The sequence below is a fragment of the Lonchura striata genome, chromosome 1 (genome assembly GCF_046129695.1).
Source record: "Lonchura striata isolate bLonStr1 chromosome 1, bLonStr1.mat, whole genome shotgun sequence".
Lineage (NCBI taxonomy): Eukaryota > Metazoa > Chordata > Aves > Passeriformes > Estrildidae > Lonchura > Lonchura striata.
This window is the reverse complement of record NC_134603.1, coordinates 131452792-131468134: the sequence shown is the minus strand read 5'-3', so window position 1 is coordinate 131468134 and position 15343 is coordinate 131452792. Positions and strand designations below refer to the sequence as shown.

General features: G+C 34.6%; 1 protein-coding gene across 1 annotated transcript in view; it reads right to left on the bottom strand.

The window, feature by feature from the left end:
- COL28A1 (collagen type XXVIII alpha 1 chain) overlaps positions 1 to 15343 on the bottom strand; it is a 57290-nt gene that overhangs the window by 23681 nt on the left and 18266 nt on the right. Inside the window, exons 12-22 of the mRNA XM_077781243.1 lie at positions 14841 to 14909; positions 13861 to 13929; positions 12895 to 12963; positions 11944 to 12012; positions 11322 to 11390; positions 9994 to 10062; positions 8960 to 9031; positions 7013 to 7081; positions 6346 to 6417; positions 5689 to 5757; positions 2899 to 2967 (exon numbers count right to left, since the gene is read on the bottom strand). Coding sequence (XP_077637369.1) covers positions 2899 to 2967; positions 5689 to 5757; positions 6346 to 6417; positions 7013 to 7081; positions 8960 to 9031; positions 9994 to 10062; positions 11322 to 11390; positions 11944 to 12012; positions 12895 to 12963; positions 13861 to 13929; positions 14841 to 14909 — 765 coding nt within the window. The remainder of the gene's footprint in view (positions 1 to 2898; positions 2968 to 5688; positions 5758 to 6345; positions 6418 to 7012; positions 7082 to 8959; positions 9032 to 9993; positions 10063 to 11321; positions 11391 to 11943; positions 12013 to 12894; positions 12964 to 13860; positions 13930 to 14840; positions 14910 to 15343) is intronic.

Sequence of the window (15343 nt, the reverse complement as noted above, 5' to 3'; positions counted from 1 at the left end):
TGTCCCACAAAACCAAGAAATATTAATGCACTCTATGAAAGAGTCAACAACTTCCTGAGTGTTGTTAATGTACATAGGTATAACATATCCTCGAGAATAATTACGTATAAATATTTCCTTGTCTACACCAGTAAAAGGAAATAACAAGGAAAATGAGACTACAAGGGACAGAAAACACTTGTTTCATTGTGCATAGTGCCTGCAAATTTCTACAATAGTATAATACTTCAAGAAATCGAGAGTTCAGGTAGCAGCTCAGACCTCAGCACCTGGTCTGTCTGAATACAATGTCCATGTCTGGACAACAAATCAGCTTGTATTCTAGTTGGATATACAACTAAAACAAACTTTTGGCCAAAATCTCCTGCCCCATGAATGTCTCTACCATAGACACAAATAATCTATTCTTATTACCCAAATTAACCCTATCAGAAAAATGGAATACATGCTTTATGATGCCTATACATCATAGGTTTAGGCTATCAGGTAGGTAAATTAAGAAAGACAAGGTAGACTCAATGTTCTGGGTAAGATGAGACACTAAAATTACTTTAGATGAAATGTGGATAGTGATGTTAGCATGCCTTATGCCTAAATAAGTTTTATATAGTAGGTCATTCCTGAATGAATTGCATCCATTCCTGAATACAATGGGACAGTTTCACTGAAAGTCTTTAAACAGACCCTGACCACCAGATTCAAACTGTGTCAGCTCTCAAAGATGTCTCTTCATGTCTCCTAATTTTCAAATGATGGAATTCTGATCCACCTCTGTAAAAATGTAAACAACCAGCATACTTCTAGATCATAAATAGCTTTATAATGGAAAGTCAATTCCATCTCTTCCTGATTCTTAATATCCATAGATATTAAACTGTAGATAAAATAAGTAATGTTTCAGAAATTTTTATTTAACAAGAAAGGAAAACATAAATCATGTGTTCATATCTGTTTTTACTTCTAATCTCACTAAAGTAAAAACCAACCAAACAGATGGCTTTTTCATTTAATCCCAGCAGGCCACTGTAAATACCAGATACATATTAACACATTCTCTTCTGTGAGAATTGGGTTTTTGTCATGTGTCTGGGCTTGCTATTAGTAGCATAACCATAAATGCTATAAATCTTCTTAGGTCAAATCTATGGCCGAATCTTATATAAGAAACAGTTCTCCAGTCCAGATTATTTTTTTTTGGGGCTTTTTAAACAGTAGAGATGGCCTAAGTGCTCTGGGATTACTGCTTCCCACAATTTTATGGTGTCTGGAAGAGAAAGTCACAGTGACTCACTCTAAGTCAGTGCACTAATAAGAGAGCGAATGCCATGATACCACAGATAGTCTGCTAAATGAATTCATCTGCTTTTCCAGACTTTCCAGGGCAGGTTCTAAAGTGTAGCAGTGTGGTAAAATGGATGGTGTTTGCTGCTACCTTCCAAAAGCATCTTCTGAAAAAGCCACTCGGGCAAGTACAAGCGCTCAATCCACCCTCACAGCACAGCTAGGTTAGTGAAGAAAGATGGAAAGGGTCTCTGTACAGAGCTCCAGCGAGGCTCATCATAGAGTCACACCAAAGGATTCCAGGGACAAAAGGCAAACAGACAGGGCAGGGTCCTGGGTTAAGTATTGGGCCAGGAGCCAGTCATTTGGGGGTACAGGGGTAGTACAAGGGGCAGGGCAAAAGGCAATGACCTATGGGGAAGGGGCAGATTAACATAATACAGCAGAACATCATGGGAGAAGCCCCTTTTGACTCACCCTAAGGAGTGAGGCATTCTCAAAGCCATTGGTAAATTCTTCTGGGGCACTATCATAAAATTTTCCCTAATGGGCTCAAGGCCTCCCCACCAAAGCAGTTTTACAAAGTAATAATGCAAAAATTGTTGTTTCTACATCCTTTCAAAATAACAAAAATTTGTTGTTTTTGTTGTATTTGTATCATATAAATTGTTGTATTTGTTGTATATGCATTATATAAACATAAATTTTGCACCCATGGTGATTAAAATAAAATAAAACAACTATTATAATCAAAACTTAATTGATTAAGGATATCACTGCACAATTAAGTCTTGTTCATCACTCCTTTTTATAAGAATAATAGAGTGAAGTAATTTCTATTTTAAAGACAAAGGAAATTAGAGTTTTCAAAAATCAGAAATAAAAGTTACTGAATGGTTCAATGTGCTATTCAGCATCCTCTGGTAGAGGTAGAGGTAGAACTGTGTCAAGCTAGGAGCAAATACCACTACTGGTATTCCTAAAACATTATAATGCAAAAGCTATTGAATTAAGTGGCTTTATTTTGAGCTACATTGTGTTAGGTATACATAAATGAATTGATTTCTGAATTTGGGTCTATTGTCTATATTTCCACAAAGTGAAGTTATGAAACTGAGTGGAATATTTTTTATGCAGACATGCTAAAGTGGAAAAGAATAAAAAGATGTTTCTGAAGAAGGTGCCCAATTTCAGTCTGGAAAGGAGATCATAAGAATGGTACATTTCCCTAAAATACTCCCTTATCAGAAGTGGCAGAAGTCTTAAAGAAAGTTGCAACCCCAGATCACAAGTGACAGAAGTACAATACGATATAAAGTGTGTTAGAAGGGAAGAGGTGAATTTGAAGAACTGCCTTCCAAATGAAGACTTCCTATGTGAAGTTTGCAGGGTGAGACTAGTTATATAATACTGGACTAGTTATTTATACAATTTTGTGTTTCTTCTTTGTAAAGATAATCAGTTTATTTTGGAAATAGACATAACCTGGAATGATGGAGAAGTTGAAGAATTAGTGAATTCCTTTACTTAAAAGATTCAAGTGGTGTCTGCATTTTCACAGGAGTTTTGCATGTCTCACACTTATTTACTTTCTATATTTTGTCTAAAAACTCCTACCGTTGGTCCCATTATTGAATTTCCAGGACGTCCATCATCTCCTGGTGGTCCCTTGTGTCCTGGATCTCCCTATCCAAAAAGAAACAAATTCAGAACTATATTAACTATATTCAGTTTTAACTTCAAACATTTTACAGAAAAGAGCAAATATTCAGTTCTTCCTTAGAGTGACAATTTTTTAGCTAGGTAACATGAAACCAGTATTTCCAGAGGGAGGTTTCACTGCCTTGATTCCGACCTCTCTTACACTTCTGCTTCTCCCCAGCTGTGTAAAAGAGTTTGTTCTACCTTGACAAATAACTTGATGGCTTTAGTTTTCAGATGAATGTTGAATGTCATAATTCACTTTGAGAAGCCAGATGTACCTGTGGCTCCTACCTACTTTTGCCCACAAACAGGCTGCGTAACCTTGTTTCTGTCACAGCACATAGAGAACAGCAAGGAAATTCAAAGAGAAGTGCTAAGACAGAGTATGTTTAGAAAGCCTATAGATGCAATGGCACAGCACTTCAAAATTTCAAGTTCCATAGTCTGAAGTCTCAGGGAGAAACTTGAGTTTTCCACAAATATTACACAGCACAGCTCTTTGGCAACAGCTCTGGCAGTGGCTTTCCGGGAAAGCAATCAGGCTTAGAATTCATGTTCCTTATGTTAACCCTTCACGGAGCAAAATTTGGCTCCTTCTAGTGTTTAAACTTTGGCAACAGATGTTTCACTTTACATTAAGGAACTTACTAAGAAAATCTAAATTTGCAATGAAACATTTGCAATTTCTCAGTAAGAAGAACATGCAGTATTTCAGGAAACATTCATTAAGGAATGCGATTAAATGCTCTATCAAAACTACTGAGCAACTGTAACCATGACAAAGAATTACAAAAAACAGCTTTCTAATGTCACTGTCCCCATATTAGTAACATAATTACTGTTAAGGGAAATAAAACTTCAGTCCTCAAATGTGGGTGTATCTTAAAAGAAGTAAACTCCTCATGGACATAACCATGGCTGCCCAGAAGGTAAGACCTCTAGCAATCACTAATCACCATCTCAGATACTTAGAGATGTCCCAAAAAGACCTCAGACTCCCAGAAGTAACTCCAAGCTTTGAGAAATATTCTCTGCATTAGAAATGTATCATGTCTATCTTCTCAATTGCAGACACCAGGATGTTTTAGGAACAAAATTAGTAGTTATCGTTGTACTTTCCACAGCTGAAAGATAAAACAGACCTGTGTAGCCTGTTACATTATTGATCAACTGTCCAAAACATAGTAGATATTTGTTTAAATCAAAGAAGTTATGATGGAACTAAAGAAACAAAGTTTTGTATATTTTCTAAAAATCAACATGCATTTTATAATTACCCAAATACTTGGTGTTTTTCCACCAGCTACTGCCCATATAAACCCTGCTCTAAAATTTAGTAAAGAATTTCAAAAGACTCCTACAGACTTCATCGGGTTTTGGACAATGACCCATCTGCTATGAAGGTTGTATGAACTGTACTGAACAGAATAAAATCATAGGGAAAAAGGCAAGAAACTCTACAAAGTTATTTTCAGCATGAATTTATTAATGAAGACTCTTGACTCCCTTACTTGTCTATTTAAAAATGTCACAGTAACTGGAAAAACAAAGAAGGGAGACTGATTTCATGAAACTTGTCCTCATACAAGTTGTGTCTTTCAGCACCTCACTTGTATTCTCCTCACATAAAGTTTGGCACATTATTATGTTTGGAAACCAATATAAGAGATATGAGTATTTCACAATCTTTTTTTTTTTTGGTAGGTGGTAATATTTTTACTGCAGGTATACCCTGAGCATCTTGCATTTTTGTCTTTCTTTCTCCTCCATGTACAAACAAATCCAAAACATATCATATGCCTCTGTGATGTCCTATTGCCAGAATGTGTATGTCATATATATTGTATATGCCATACCCTCCTGTACTAGTGGGGCAGGGCACATATATTTTTAAGGAAGAAGAAGAATTAGGATGAAATTTCTTCAGAATGATACAATACACATTAGTGATTCCCTCACTCTAAAAACTAACACCCAAGGGAAAAGTATCAACTAAAGTTGAAGTCACCAGACATAACAAGGGTAATTTAAGTAACAAAATTACTTTATTATTTAAATATCACTGATTTTTAAAGTATTTTTAAAACCTTCAAAGTTAGCTTTTTTTGTTTGAAGAATCCACCTATTTTACTCAGCAGGACGAATCCCACTTATTTCAAGTACATTTTTCCCATAGAGAAAATGAGGTGGATGTAGCCCTAGCTATGTTATATAAGACATTTCATTTCAAGTAGTACATACAGGCCAGTTGTTCATTTGGAAGTGGCATACAAACACTCATCACAAAAAAACCCAGCATATAACACCCAAGAACTATACATAAACATATTCTTGCAGGGGTTTAATGCCATATTTTAAGAAGGAAAAAGCATAGCAAATTTGGAAAAAAAACCAACTTCAAATTGATTAATTTCACAGGAGGGACCAAAGAAAACATAAATCTAATAAGTTTTAGAGTGTTTTTTTGAGGCATTCAGGAGGAAATAACTATGTACAAAGTTCAGCACACTATTAAAGGGCCTGGCCTCCAACACTGTCTGTTAATTTTTAATACTTTTCAGTTCTTATTTCTAAAATTCAGTATTTTTGTTCCTATGGCAAGGAATTTTAAGTTTTAAAAATCAGATTATTTTAATTTTGACAGAAATGTACACTAGAAATTTCCAATATCTGGTCTCTAGGAAATATGTATCATATAGTCACCTTTGGTCCAGGAGGTCCCCAAACAGATGATCCAGGTGCACCAGGGACTCCTGTCTCTCCACGATCACCCTGTTACAAAATGGAATAATTTAGATTTAAACAGACAAAATATCTACAATACAGATCTACCTGCAAAACAAGCAATACTATAAAAAATACTTAAATCAAGATATTGTTCATATGAAAGCTGGTCTAAGTTAAATGTTTTAAATAAGTATTGGTTGAACTGTGTATTTGACTTTTTTTAGTGTTAATTATTTTTTTTCCTCTGGTTTACAATCCAATGGAAAAACCAGAACACTTATATTATTTCAATTTCCTTTTAATTCATTCAGAGCCACACTTAAAAAATATTATAACGGAAATTTAACGATTCAAAGTAAAAATTTCCTAAATACTCATGGTTAGAATCATTTGGACAACTTTAGTTTGGCTTATCAGTGCTCATGCATAACTATATGTAATTATATCTTTTTCTCCTTGAGGCTACTGTGTCATTTAGGATAGATGATGGAAATATTTCTGCTTTCCCTTTGTTCTCTTAAGTCTCCAAGCATCAGATGATTGAGAATTTTTTACACTGCATAAGCTGCATAAGCTTCATAGATTTTTTAATAGAATACAAAGAGAAGGGTTACCATGGAAGAACAAGCTTACTTTTGCTCCAGCTTGGCCTTTTGGTCCTGTAAGACCAATCATTCCTTTGGATCCTTTTTCTCCAGGGTCACCCTGAAGAAAACAAATTTATTTTTTTCAATCACAGCAAAGATTCATTCACAGCTGCAGCTACACAAATAGCCCAAACCACAACAATAATTATTAACCCATAATCAGAGAGACATTTAGATGTTCCACTCCAACTGAAATCCTGCTCATTTCTAGAATGTCCTAAATTATATTAAATGGGAGATAAAATTTGTCTCTCTACTAATGCATCTTTCCAGGCTTTTAATTTCATATTAAGATATCTAACTATTCTCCTAATTTCTCTTAGCTTCTCTTTGTCTATCAACACACTAAGCTAATCTGTCATATCTGAACTTTAATGAAAATTCTGAATTTTTATGAATTAATTTTTATATTAATAAAAATACTGAATTTTTAGGAAATCTCTACTGCTCTATTAACTTAGGCTCTGTGTTTAGCGTCTGATTTTGCTGCACTTGTTCAGGCTCCAGAACACATTGCTCTCTCTCTTCAATCCTTTTAAATCACTAGCCAAAATAGAGTTGATTCTTACCATATAATGAAAGAAAAAATAGGTCAGAATCCAATCTCTTAAAATAGCCTTTAGTATTTCCCCAGTATGCACATCAAGTCATACCTTTTGACCTACAAATCCTTTGCCAGGGGGTCCTTCTGGGCCTCTTGGACCTTCATCTCCCTTTTCCCCCTAACAGAGATTAAATGATTAATTATTTTTCATGTAGTTCATTTTACTGATAGAGTTATGAGAAACAATTCTTGCATAAATACTTTCCCCGAAAATGTCAGTAAATATCCGGTTAATCTTTTTTCCAACAAAGAATAAAGTATTCTGTCTTTTAAAACCCTTCAATCTCCTACATTCATAGTCCTTATTTTCACAGGCATTTGTAATAGTGCCGTTTGCAACTGTATAAATTCTTTTTAGGAAAGATTCCATGCATATACTTATAAAAGGAAGAGAAATGCTTGCAAATTTAACAGAAAATATCTTGATAGACCAATTCTGAGAAGTAATTTTAGGCAAGTCTATAGCCAATGGCCAATCCAGGCTGAAAATATTTGCCAGGAACATTACATTAAATAACTCAAAAATAGCCCACACAAAACATTCTATTAAGGAACATTACCTACAAAATATTTATGCATAATACAAGCCAGATTAGTATATCAGGATACCTGTAGGTAATTTAGAGAGTAAAAGGTAGATTAAAATGAGGCTAAAATCCATTTCTGATTTGAACTGTTGATGAAAGTGATATTACAGTGCCTGTTGTTGATAGGCATCAGTCTGGATCCCACTTTGGTGAGACATTGTCACACCTGCAAATAACTGGTGTAATATCACCATGCTACTCACTGCAGGCATCCAGCTGTTCTTTGCACTGCCCTGAATACCCAGGGTAGCTGCTCAGTATTTTTACCTTCAATGGCTTACAACAGGGAAGGTGACAGCACAGAATTAATCATCAGAGTAAAGGCAATATACAAGAGAAAAAACCAAAAACCCAGCATGACCATCTGTAACTTTAACCCAGCATTTACTCTTAATGCTGATGCACTTCTGATACACTGGAATATTACTTTTTGAGTAGGGTTTGATTTAAATTTTAAAAATATAATTAAGTAGCAACAGAAATGCTACATATTTTCTCATCATGGAAGGCTTACTGCTTCAGGCTGGAGTTTGTCTGACTGATATTTGAACTTTTAGGTGACAAAAATATGAAGTTGCATTCTCAATAGATATGTATTTCTAGTCAAATTATTTTCTGATTTAAAGCCTGCAGTCAAAAATACTGATTTGCTTACTCCAAATTATGTGTAGTTTATCAATTCTACATGTCAGCCAGCTGCTACCCTCTTATAAGAGCTGCACAGTAGCCATCTGGAGGCACCTGGATTCTCAGCAGCACTTAAAAATCATGCAAAGCACTGACTTTTGCTTACTCAGCAGCTCATTCATTGTGGAAAGCTTTACAATTGAAAGTTTTAATTTAATTTGCTCTAAATTTACTATTTCGGCCACTCTGCTTTGCACCCCTCTAAATTACTGTCGACCATTTTGAATTTATGCTTCTTTTTCCAAATGTGGTGGAGTTTTTCCTAGATCCTCAGAATTTTCTTTGAGAACAAAGAGCCCTGGGTTCAGCTGTTTGTGCGGGTTCCTGCACCACAGCTGAGAGGTTTCAGCCACAGCTCACCACCCTGTGAGATGCCCTAAGTCCCACTGATGCAGCGTTACTTCTTGGTGTCAGGAAAGATCTGAACAAGCCACGAGGAACAGGCTAAAGACATGAGCTAGCTGCTCTGCGAGAGGATTGTGAAATGTAGCAGTAGCCAATTGCCCACAAAAGGCAGGGCTGCTTCCCTGCAGCTCATTCAGGTAGTAACCACTGTTCGAGGAGTTTGTTGGACACATCTCTCCCAGTCCCTTATCTCCAGCAAAAGTGTTGGTATGTGCTTTCTTCAAGGGTGAACTCCACTGCAAACCTGCAAATAATCTGTTCTTCCTTCATCACCTTTTTTGTTCACCTTTTACATGTGGCAAAATATATTTCCTTACCTTTTTCCCTGTCAGCCCTTTCTCTCCCTTCACCCCCGGCTCTCCTGGGGGTCCTGTTAGACCTGTATCTCCCTTAAAGAACAAAAAAATTGTTACATCGGCCTATTCAAAAAAATAATTTATTCTGTAAAATGGATCCAAAATTTTGTGAAAATATTAATTAAAGATAAACAATATTTTTCCTCAAATAAAGGTTGTTATTTCCAGTAAGTAAAATACTCTATAGATATTAATTTTTAATATCCATAAAGTAAGTATTTGAAATTTCTCTCCAAGTTCTCCACCTACTTCCTAAATCTTGGAGTTTTATTAAATAAATTTATATTTACTCAGTGAATAAAATAATGACTGAATGCTGTTTGTTATTCTGTGCATAAGAACAATATTATATTAATGTAATTTACTTGCTAAGTCAAACACCTGGGACTTCAAGGATGGTCAACCAAAAATGTCCAATAATTGACTGGACACTAACCCCTCATCATTTGTACAAACTGACTAAAGCATTACTTTTAACATTTACCAGAAAGAGTTTAACAAAGTCATAGGAAGCAGTCCTGCCAAGCATTTATTTCATGATCAAAAAAAAAAAAAAAAATTAAGAACAAGATATCTGTGCCACCTTACCTGATTTTGGAAGCCCTACTTAAGTCATTAAAGAAATGATTAACAGTCTTCAAAATGGCATCTGAAGCCAAAGGTTTAAGTTTTTTATATCTCTTCCAACACATAGACAGTATAACCACCATTGTAGCACAGACTGGTTTTTTCTTTTTCCCATCAGAAAAACTGGGGGTATAGAGTTAGCAACCTTTCTAACAGGCCCTGGAAAGACCTCACTAGTTTAGAAAAGATTAGGGGAAAACTTTGTTCCAGTTATGGTAGTGGCAATGCTTTTACAACCCTCACTGAAATTCCTTCTTATTTTGACCACAGTTAATTTATACCAAAAAGTCTTCTACTTGGTTATCAACAATTAGTGGAAGAATTAAAAGACCACGTAAAGAACAATTAAAAATAAAAAGCAGGCTCACTTTATGTCCTGATGAGCTAATTCCTGGAAGTCCTGGTTCTCCTTTTTGTCCAGGTCTACCTGGTTCACCCTAGCAACAAAAAGTCTTTAGTTTAATAATAGAGAAACACAGTTTAGCTTCATTCACTTCTTGCACGATTTAATTAGCTGCTTAAACATAGAGGTGAATGTAATCACATTCTACAATTCTGTGATCCTAAGTGGTCATGTTTTCAGCTGGGAAATTATGTTCTTTAAAATCCCCTGTAACTTGTAGGGATGCATCTATTTTATTTAACCCTGCAGTGGGCAGAAAGTCGAAGTGAATCACTCCAAATTTCTTTCTATGCTTCAATGCATTTTATTTTTTACTTTACAGGACTATATCAAAAACTCTTTGGTTCCTGAATGGAAAAGTGAGTCCAAATAAAGAAAAATCAGACATCCTGATTAAGATAAAGTTTTAGCCTCATAATTCTTTCTTCCTGTAATTCTAAAACAGTTAAAGAGATAGGAATTTCATGTTTCATTTTTGCTTTATCGCCTGAAGAGAATTAGCCTACCACATAACATGTTTCACAGGTACCTATTTTTCTCTACATTAATATTAAATATTGCTGCTTTAACTGCTACTTACGTGCCAAAATTATACCCAGAAGAAAATTACTGTTTTCTCATGCTTTTTCTACAGTGTCTAACATCTTCCTTTTATAAATCAAGGTGATTACTAAGCACACTTCTGATTTGCAGATCATCAGTTTATTCCACTTGGTCTTGTCATATTGCAGCAATTCCACTTTCCTCATCTGACATGGTACCACTAGTGGCCTGGGGTTTGACAGCAGAAATTTTCCTTACTTTTGTGTTCTCTTCCTACTTTCCCTCCTTCTGCAGTGCAGGGTCAGCTAAGTACACTTCAACTCTTTTTCCACGGTGACCATTGAAGGCTGAAGACCAGGCTGCAGGTGTGGTGGGATTAGCCTGAAGTCTCAAAACCATCACTGAACTAAAGCTAAACTGTTGGTAAAATGATTTACTTGAACACAGCATATATGTGGCACCAAACTCATTGGACACAAAGATGTCTGAAAGATCCTCTGCTTAAAAATATGTGTTCCTTTAGAACCAGAAGTTCATATTCACAAAGCTTAAGGGCTGATCCTAAGCAAACAGAAGCAATATGTTCCATCTTGGTAACATGGATGGCTTTCTCTCTAAGATTCAAAAGGAATTATTTCTTCCAATAAACTTATATTTTCTTCTCATCAAATGCACTTTTGAAAGGCCTGGAAAAGATACTTACTGTTTTGTGACAGTGCTGCTTTTAAAAAACAATGTTTGAACCATTACCTTTGGTCCTGGCCAACCAGAACCTTCAGAGCCTTTTGGCCCAGGGACTCCTGGTGGACCCTGTATACCCTATAAAGCAAAATAAGTGAGTTTTAGTGCATTACACTCTTCCACATCTGAAAAGTACCACATGCATTAATTGTTCAGTTAATAACAATGTTATCTTACCTTTATAAGAAATCTTCCTTCCAAAATTAACAGAACCCAGAAAATCTTTTGTAATGTTTCAGTTTATCCAACTGCTAAAGGATGTGTTCAAGTCTCAAAGGACTTGACATTCAGAATTGATAGGTACCTTAGCCTTGTAAAATTCTTATATATGATAAATCACCATCAAAGCAATGCTATCTGATTCACCTACTATGCAAATTATTATGCAGATTAGAACAAATTTACATTTGCTTGATTCTACAATGTTTCAAATCAGTCAAAATCCATTGCATTTACAAGCTTTGCTGACAAATTAGTTTGATACATTTAAAAATGAAAAATCACTATGAGATTTTTAATGTTTTTATAAAGTAAATTATAATATCTTTATAAAGTAAAATTATAGCTCTGATAAAATATATAATGAAAACATTATGCAAATGCTCATTACATGTCCAAAATGTGGACTTACCTGTGCCCCTTGATGGCCTGATCCTGGTGGTCCTGGTGGGCCCTGTGGTCCTACCTGGCCTTGTTCACCCTACAGAAAAGAACTTGTTCACCCTACACCCAAGAAATAAATTGGTAATAGTCCATGCTATCTGATTAACATATTTAAATTAAACACAGAGTAGCAGAGTAGCAGAATAGCAGTCCTCAAGCTGTATTATCTTGAAGTCTGTTGCTTCTATTTGAACCAAATGTATTCAGAATACCTGGAACTCTGCCTATGACAACTGATCTAATAAAAAGAATGCCCCTTCTTACCTACAAACTCTATCTCGTTTATAACATTAGATAATCACATCTGTAATTTTATTATTAGCAGATCTATAGCTCATCTTTACATACTGAGATTGATTTTAAAGATCTTCTTGTGCAGAAATGTAGACAATTTCTTGCACAGCACCCAGAAGAGAAACTCTCAAATGTAAACACAGCAGCTGCAGAGTATGTCAAAAATCTTTAAAATTCAGAGTGTTTCTTTGCCTGTTCCAAGTCCATTAGATTAGATGACTCAGGGATTTTTAGATTTTTATAGTTATTTTTAAATTAAAATATTTTAAATTTAATAATTTAATTTAAATATTCTATTTAAATATTAAATAGAAATATTCTATTTAAATCTTTAATTTAAATAGAATATTTCTGAAATTATTTTAGGAGAAAAAAAAAAGTACATTTCTTCCCTCATACTCCCAGCTGCATAGAATATAGTCCTTAGTGCTCTAAGTTAACATTAACAGGCTCAGCTACTTGTATTGATGGAGCTGCATGAAACAGCGTAACCCAGCTGCTCAGATCCAGGTAAAATATACCTTTGTATAGTTCCAATATTGTAAAAAATTACTCTTAATTTAACTATAAATATAATTGATTATAGATACAATTATAAATATGCTCTCAAGGTATATTGCCTCACCTTGTCACCTTTGACTTGATCACCTTTTTCTCCAGGAGGGCCAGAGACACCCTGAGAGCCTTTTTCACCCTAGAAATCAATGACAGTTTTGAAACTTATATTTAGAAACTTATAAAGAACACCATCTTAGACAACCTGGTCATCACAATGTGAATAATGAGGAAAAAAGTATTCCTTTACAAACAAACTAGAAAGATAGTTAATGGAATTACTAATATTAGAGAAAAGAAATTGGTTACAATTCATAACATACTTCATCTTCACTCATGTTTTTGAACATAGGACTTCAAAAGGAGAAAATTAAATACTAGGAGGAAGGAAGTTATATTTTGAAAACATGACAATATGTTCACTAGTCAGACAGGTCAGTTCAGAACTGAGTGCAAAGATGTGACTGATGCCTTTTCCATAAAAGGAAGAAAAATCTTTGCTTCAAGGCTCTAAAACAGAGGGATGTATTTTGATGGGAAACCCAGTTATGATTTATTAATAATTTTTTTTATTTGTACATATTTTTTAAAAAGTTGACATGTATTAACCTAGCAAACATTCTAAATGAGATTACTGTCCTCAGAGACTCATAAAATTCATCTTTCAGTTTCCCAAAATGGTAAGGCAAAATTAAAGCAGTTGCTGAATATCTTCTTCCAATACAGAACACAAATAGCTCAGTAGTTTCTTGGAAGACAATTTATTGCACTAATGCTATCAAAAGAAATTCTCTTATTAAACACATAAAAGAATCATTAACTTACTATTGGTAGAGATGGACTGTACAATTTTTTTTGTAATTACCTGGATAGAATTTCTGAAATCAGTGGGGTATTCTGGGAGCGCAGTGATTCAGAAATCCAAGATTCATCATCCACATTTTATACCAATGGAATTATCAGTGGCCTTAAATAACTTAGACACTACTGCAAATTTGGTCCACAATATTAAAGAAAGTAATTTCCATAAAACTACCTTATCACCTTGAATGCCCTGTCCTGTCGAACCTTTTTCACCCGGTGAACCAGGAGGGCCAGGTGGTCCCTGAAAGAAAAAAAAAAATATATATTCAAACTATACTAGAAATTCAAATTTTTATAGAAATGTTGTGTAATTTGTGAGTACAGGATTTTGTAACACTTAAGAAAGTGGCAAGTGAAAATGCTTCCACAATATTTGACCGAGCCCAAGCAATTAAAATTAATTGTAGAAATCATTAGTTGGTTCATTTGGAATAGAATAAGCCAATGCTGAATTCATGTGAATTACATATTAATGTCTAAAGACTGTACTCTTACAACTCAAATGAATCTTCAGATTTATTTATAAAAGAATTAGTATTACAGTGAAATGCATTCCTTATAATTTCACATAATTTCATTATTTTCTCAATAAAAATCATCAATTTGAACATATTTTTTATACATAATGACAGGCTGTATATGCAACACTAGAGAATGTTAATTTTTATTTAAACAAATACAGAAATAAGTATTTTTCTTTCTGTCCTCTCAAAAACTCAGCTAACTTTCAATTTTTAAAGCTAGCATATATTTTTTTAAGGATGATCTTGATTAAACAAACAGTTTCCACTTATTTTTGTGAGAAAAATAGTCTTTCACAAATGCAAAGTAACTTTCAAAAATACTAGAATTACTCTAACACCCATCTACATTTGTGGCTTTATATGAACAAGAAAATAATATATTTTATACATTTCAGGAAGAAAAAGCAGCCACTGAGCATTAAATCAAGATCTTGCCAAAGTTCTGTAATTCAGAAAATAAAGATAGAATTAAAAGCATGTAACTTGTGTCCTTGTTCTTGATGGGATCCAAATTACACTTAAGAGTGGTTATTGAACCAGGAGCCAATACAGCTACTGACAATCAATTACACTCACTAAGACTTATTTTGTTGCATTTAAATTTCCAATGCACATATCACTGACTTACAGGTAATCCTGGCTCACCAATTCCAGGAGGTCCTCGTAATCCAATTCTACCTTCTCGACCTTCAGCACCCTTGTGAAAAAGAAAATTAGAAAGTTCAGTCCTAATTCAACTTGGTACTTTTGAAGAGCGTAGCATTTACAGATAGATGATTTAATGGCATCACCACAAAGGCTTGAAACATAATGTGCAGCTTCTAAAGGGAAAAAAAAACCCCATACATGACATTTTAGAAACATTTGAAAGTACCTTTCTATTAATACTTGAAACACTAGATTGCATTCCAGTACTCAAGACATAGGGGTAACTTCTTAAAATTGCAAAACCTAAGAGATTACATGAATAAGGGAGTTAACTCAGACTAAATTTGGCTGCAGTACCAAAGCAGGAATGCTCAGGTGTGAGGGCTGCTCACTGTAGCTTCTATTTAGGTATTTGAATTGAAGCCTGCTTCAGTGGAATATGGGATTGCATGGGAACTCCAGGAGCATTCAGTTGTTGCATCT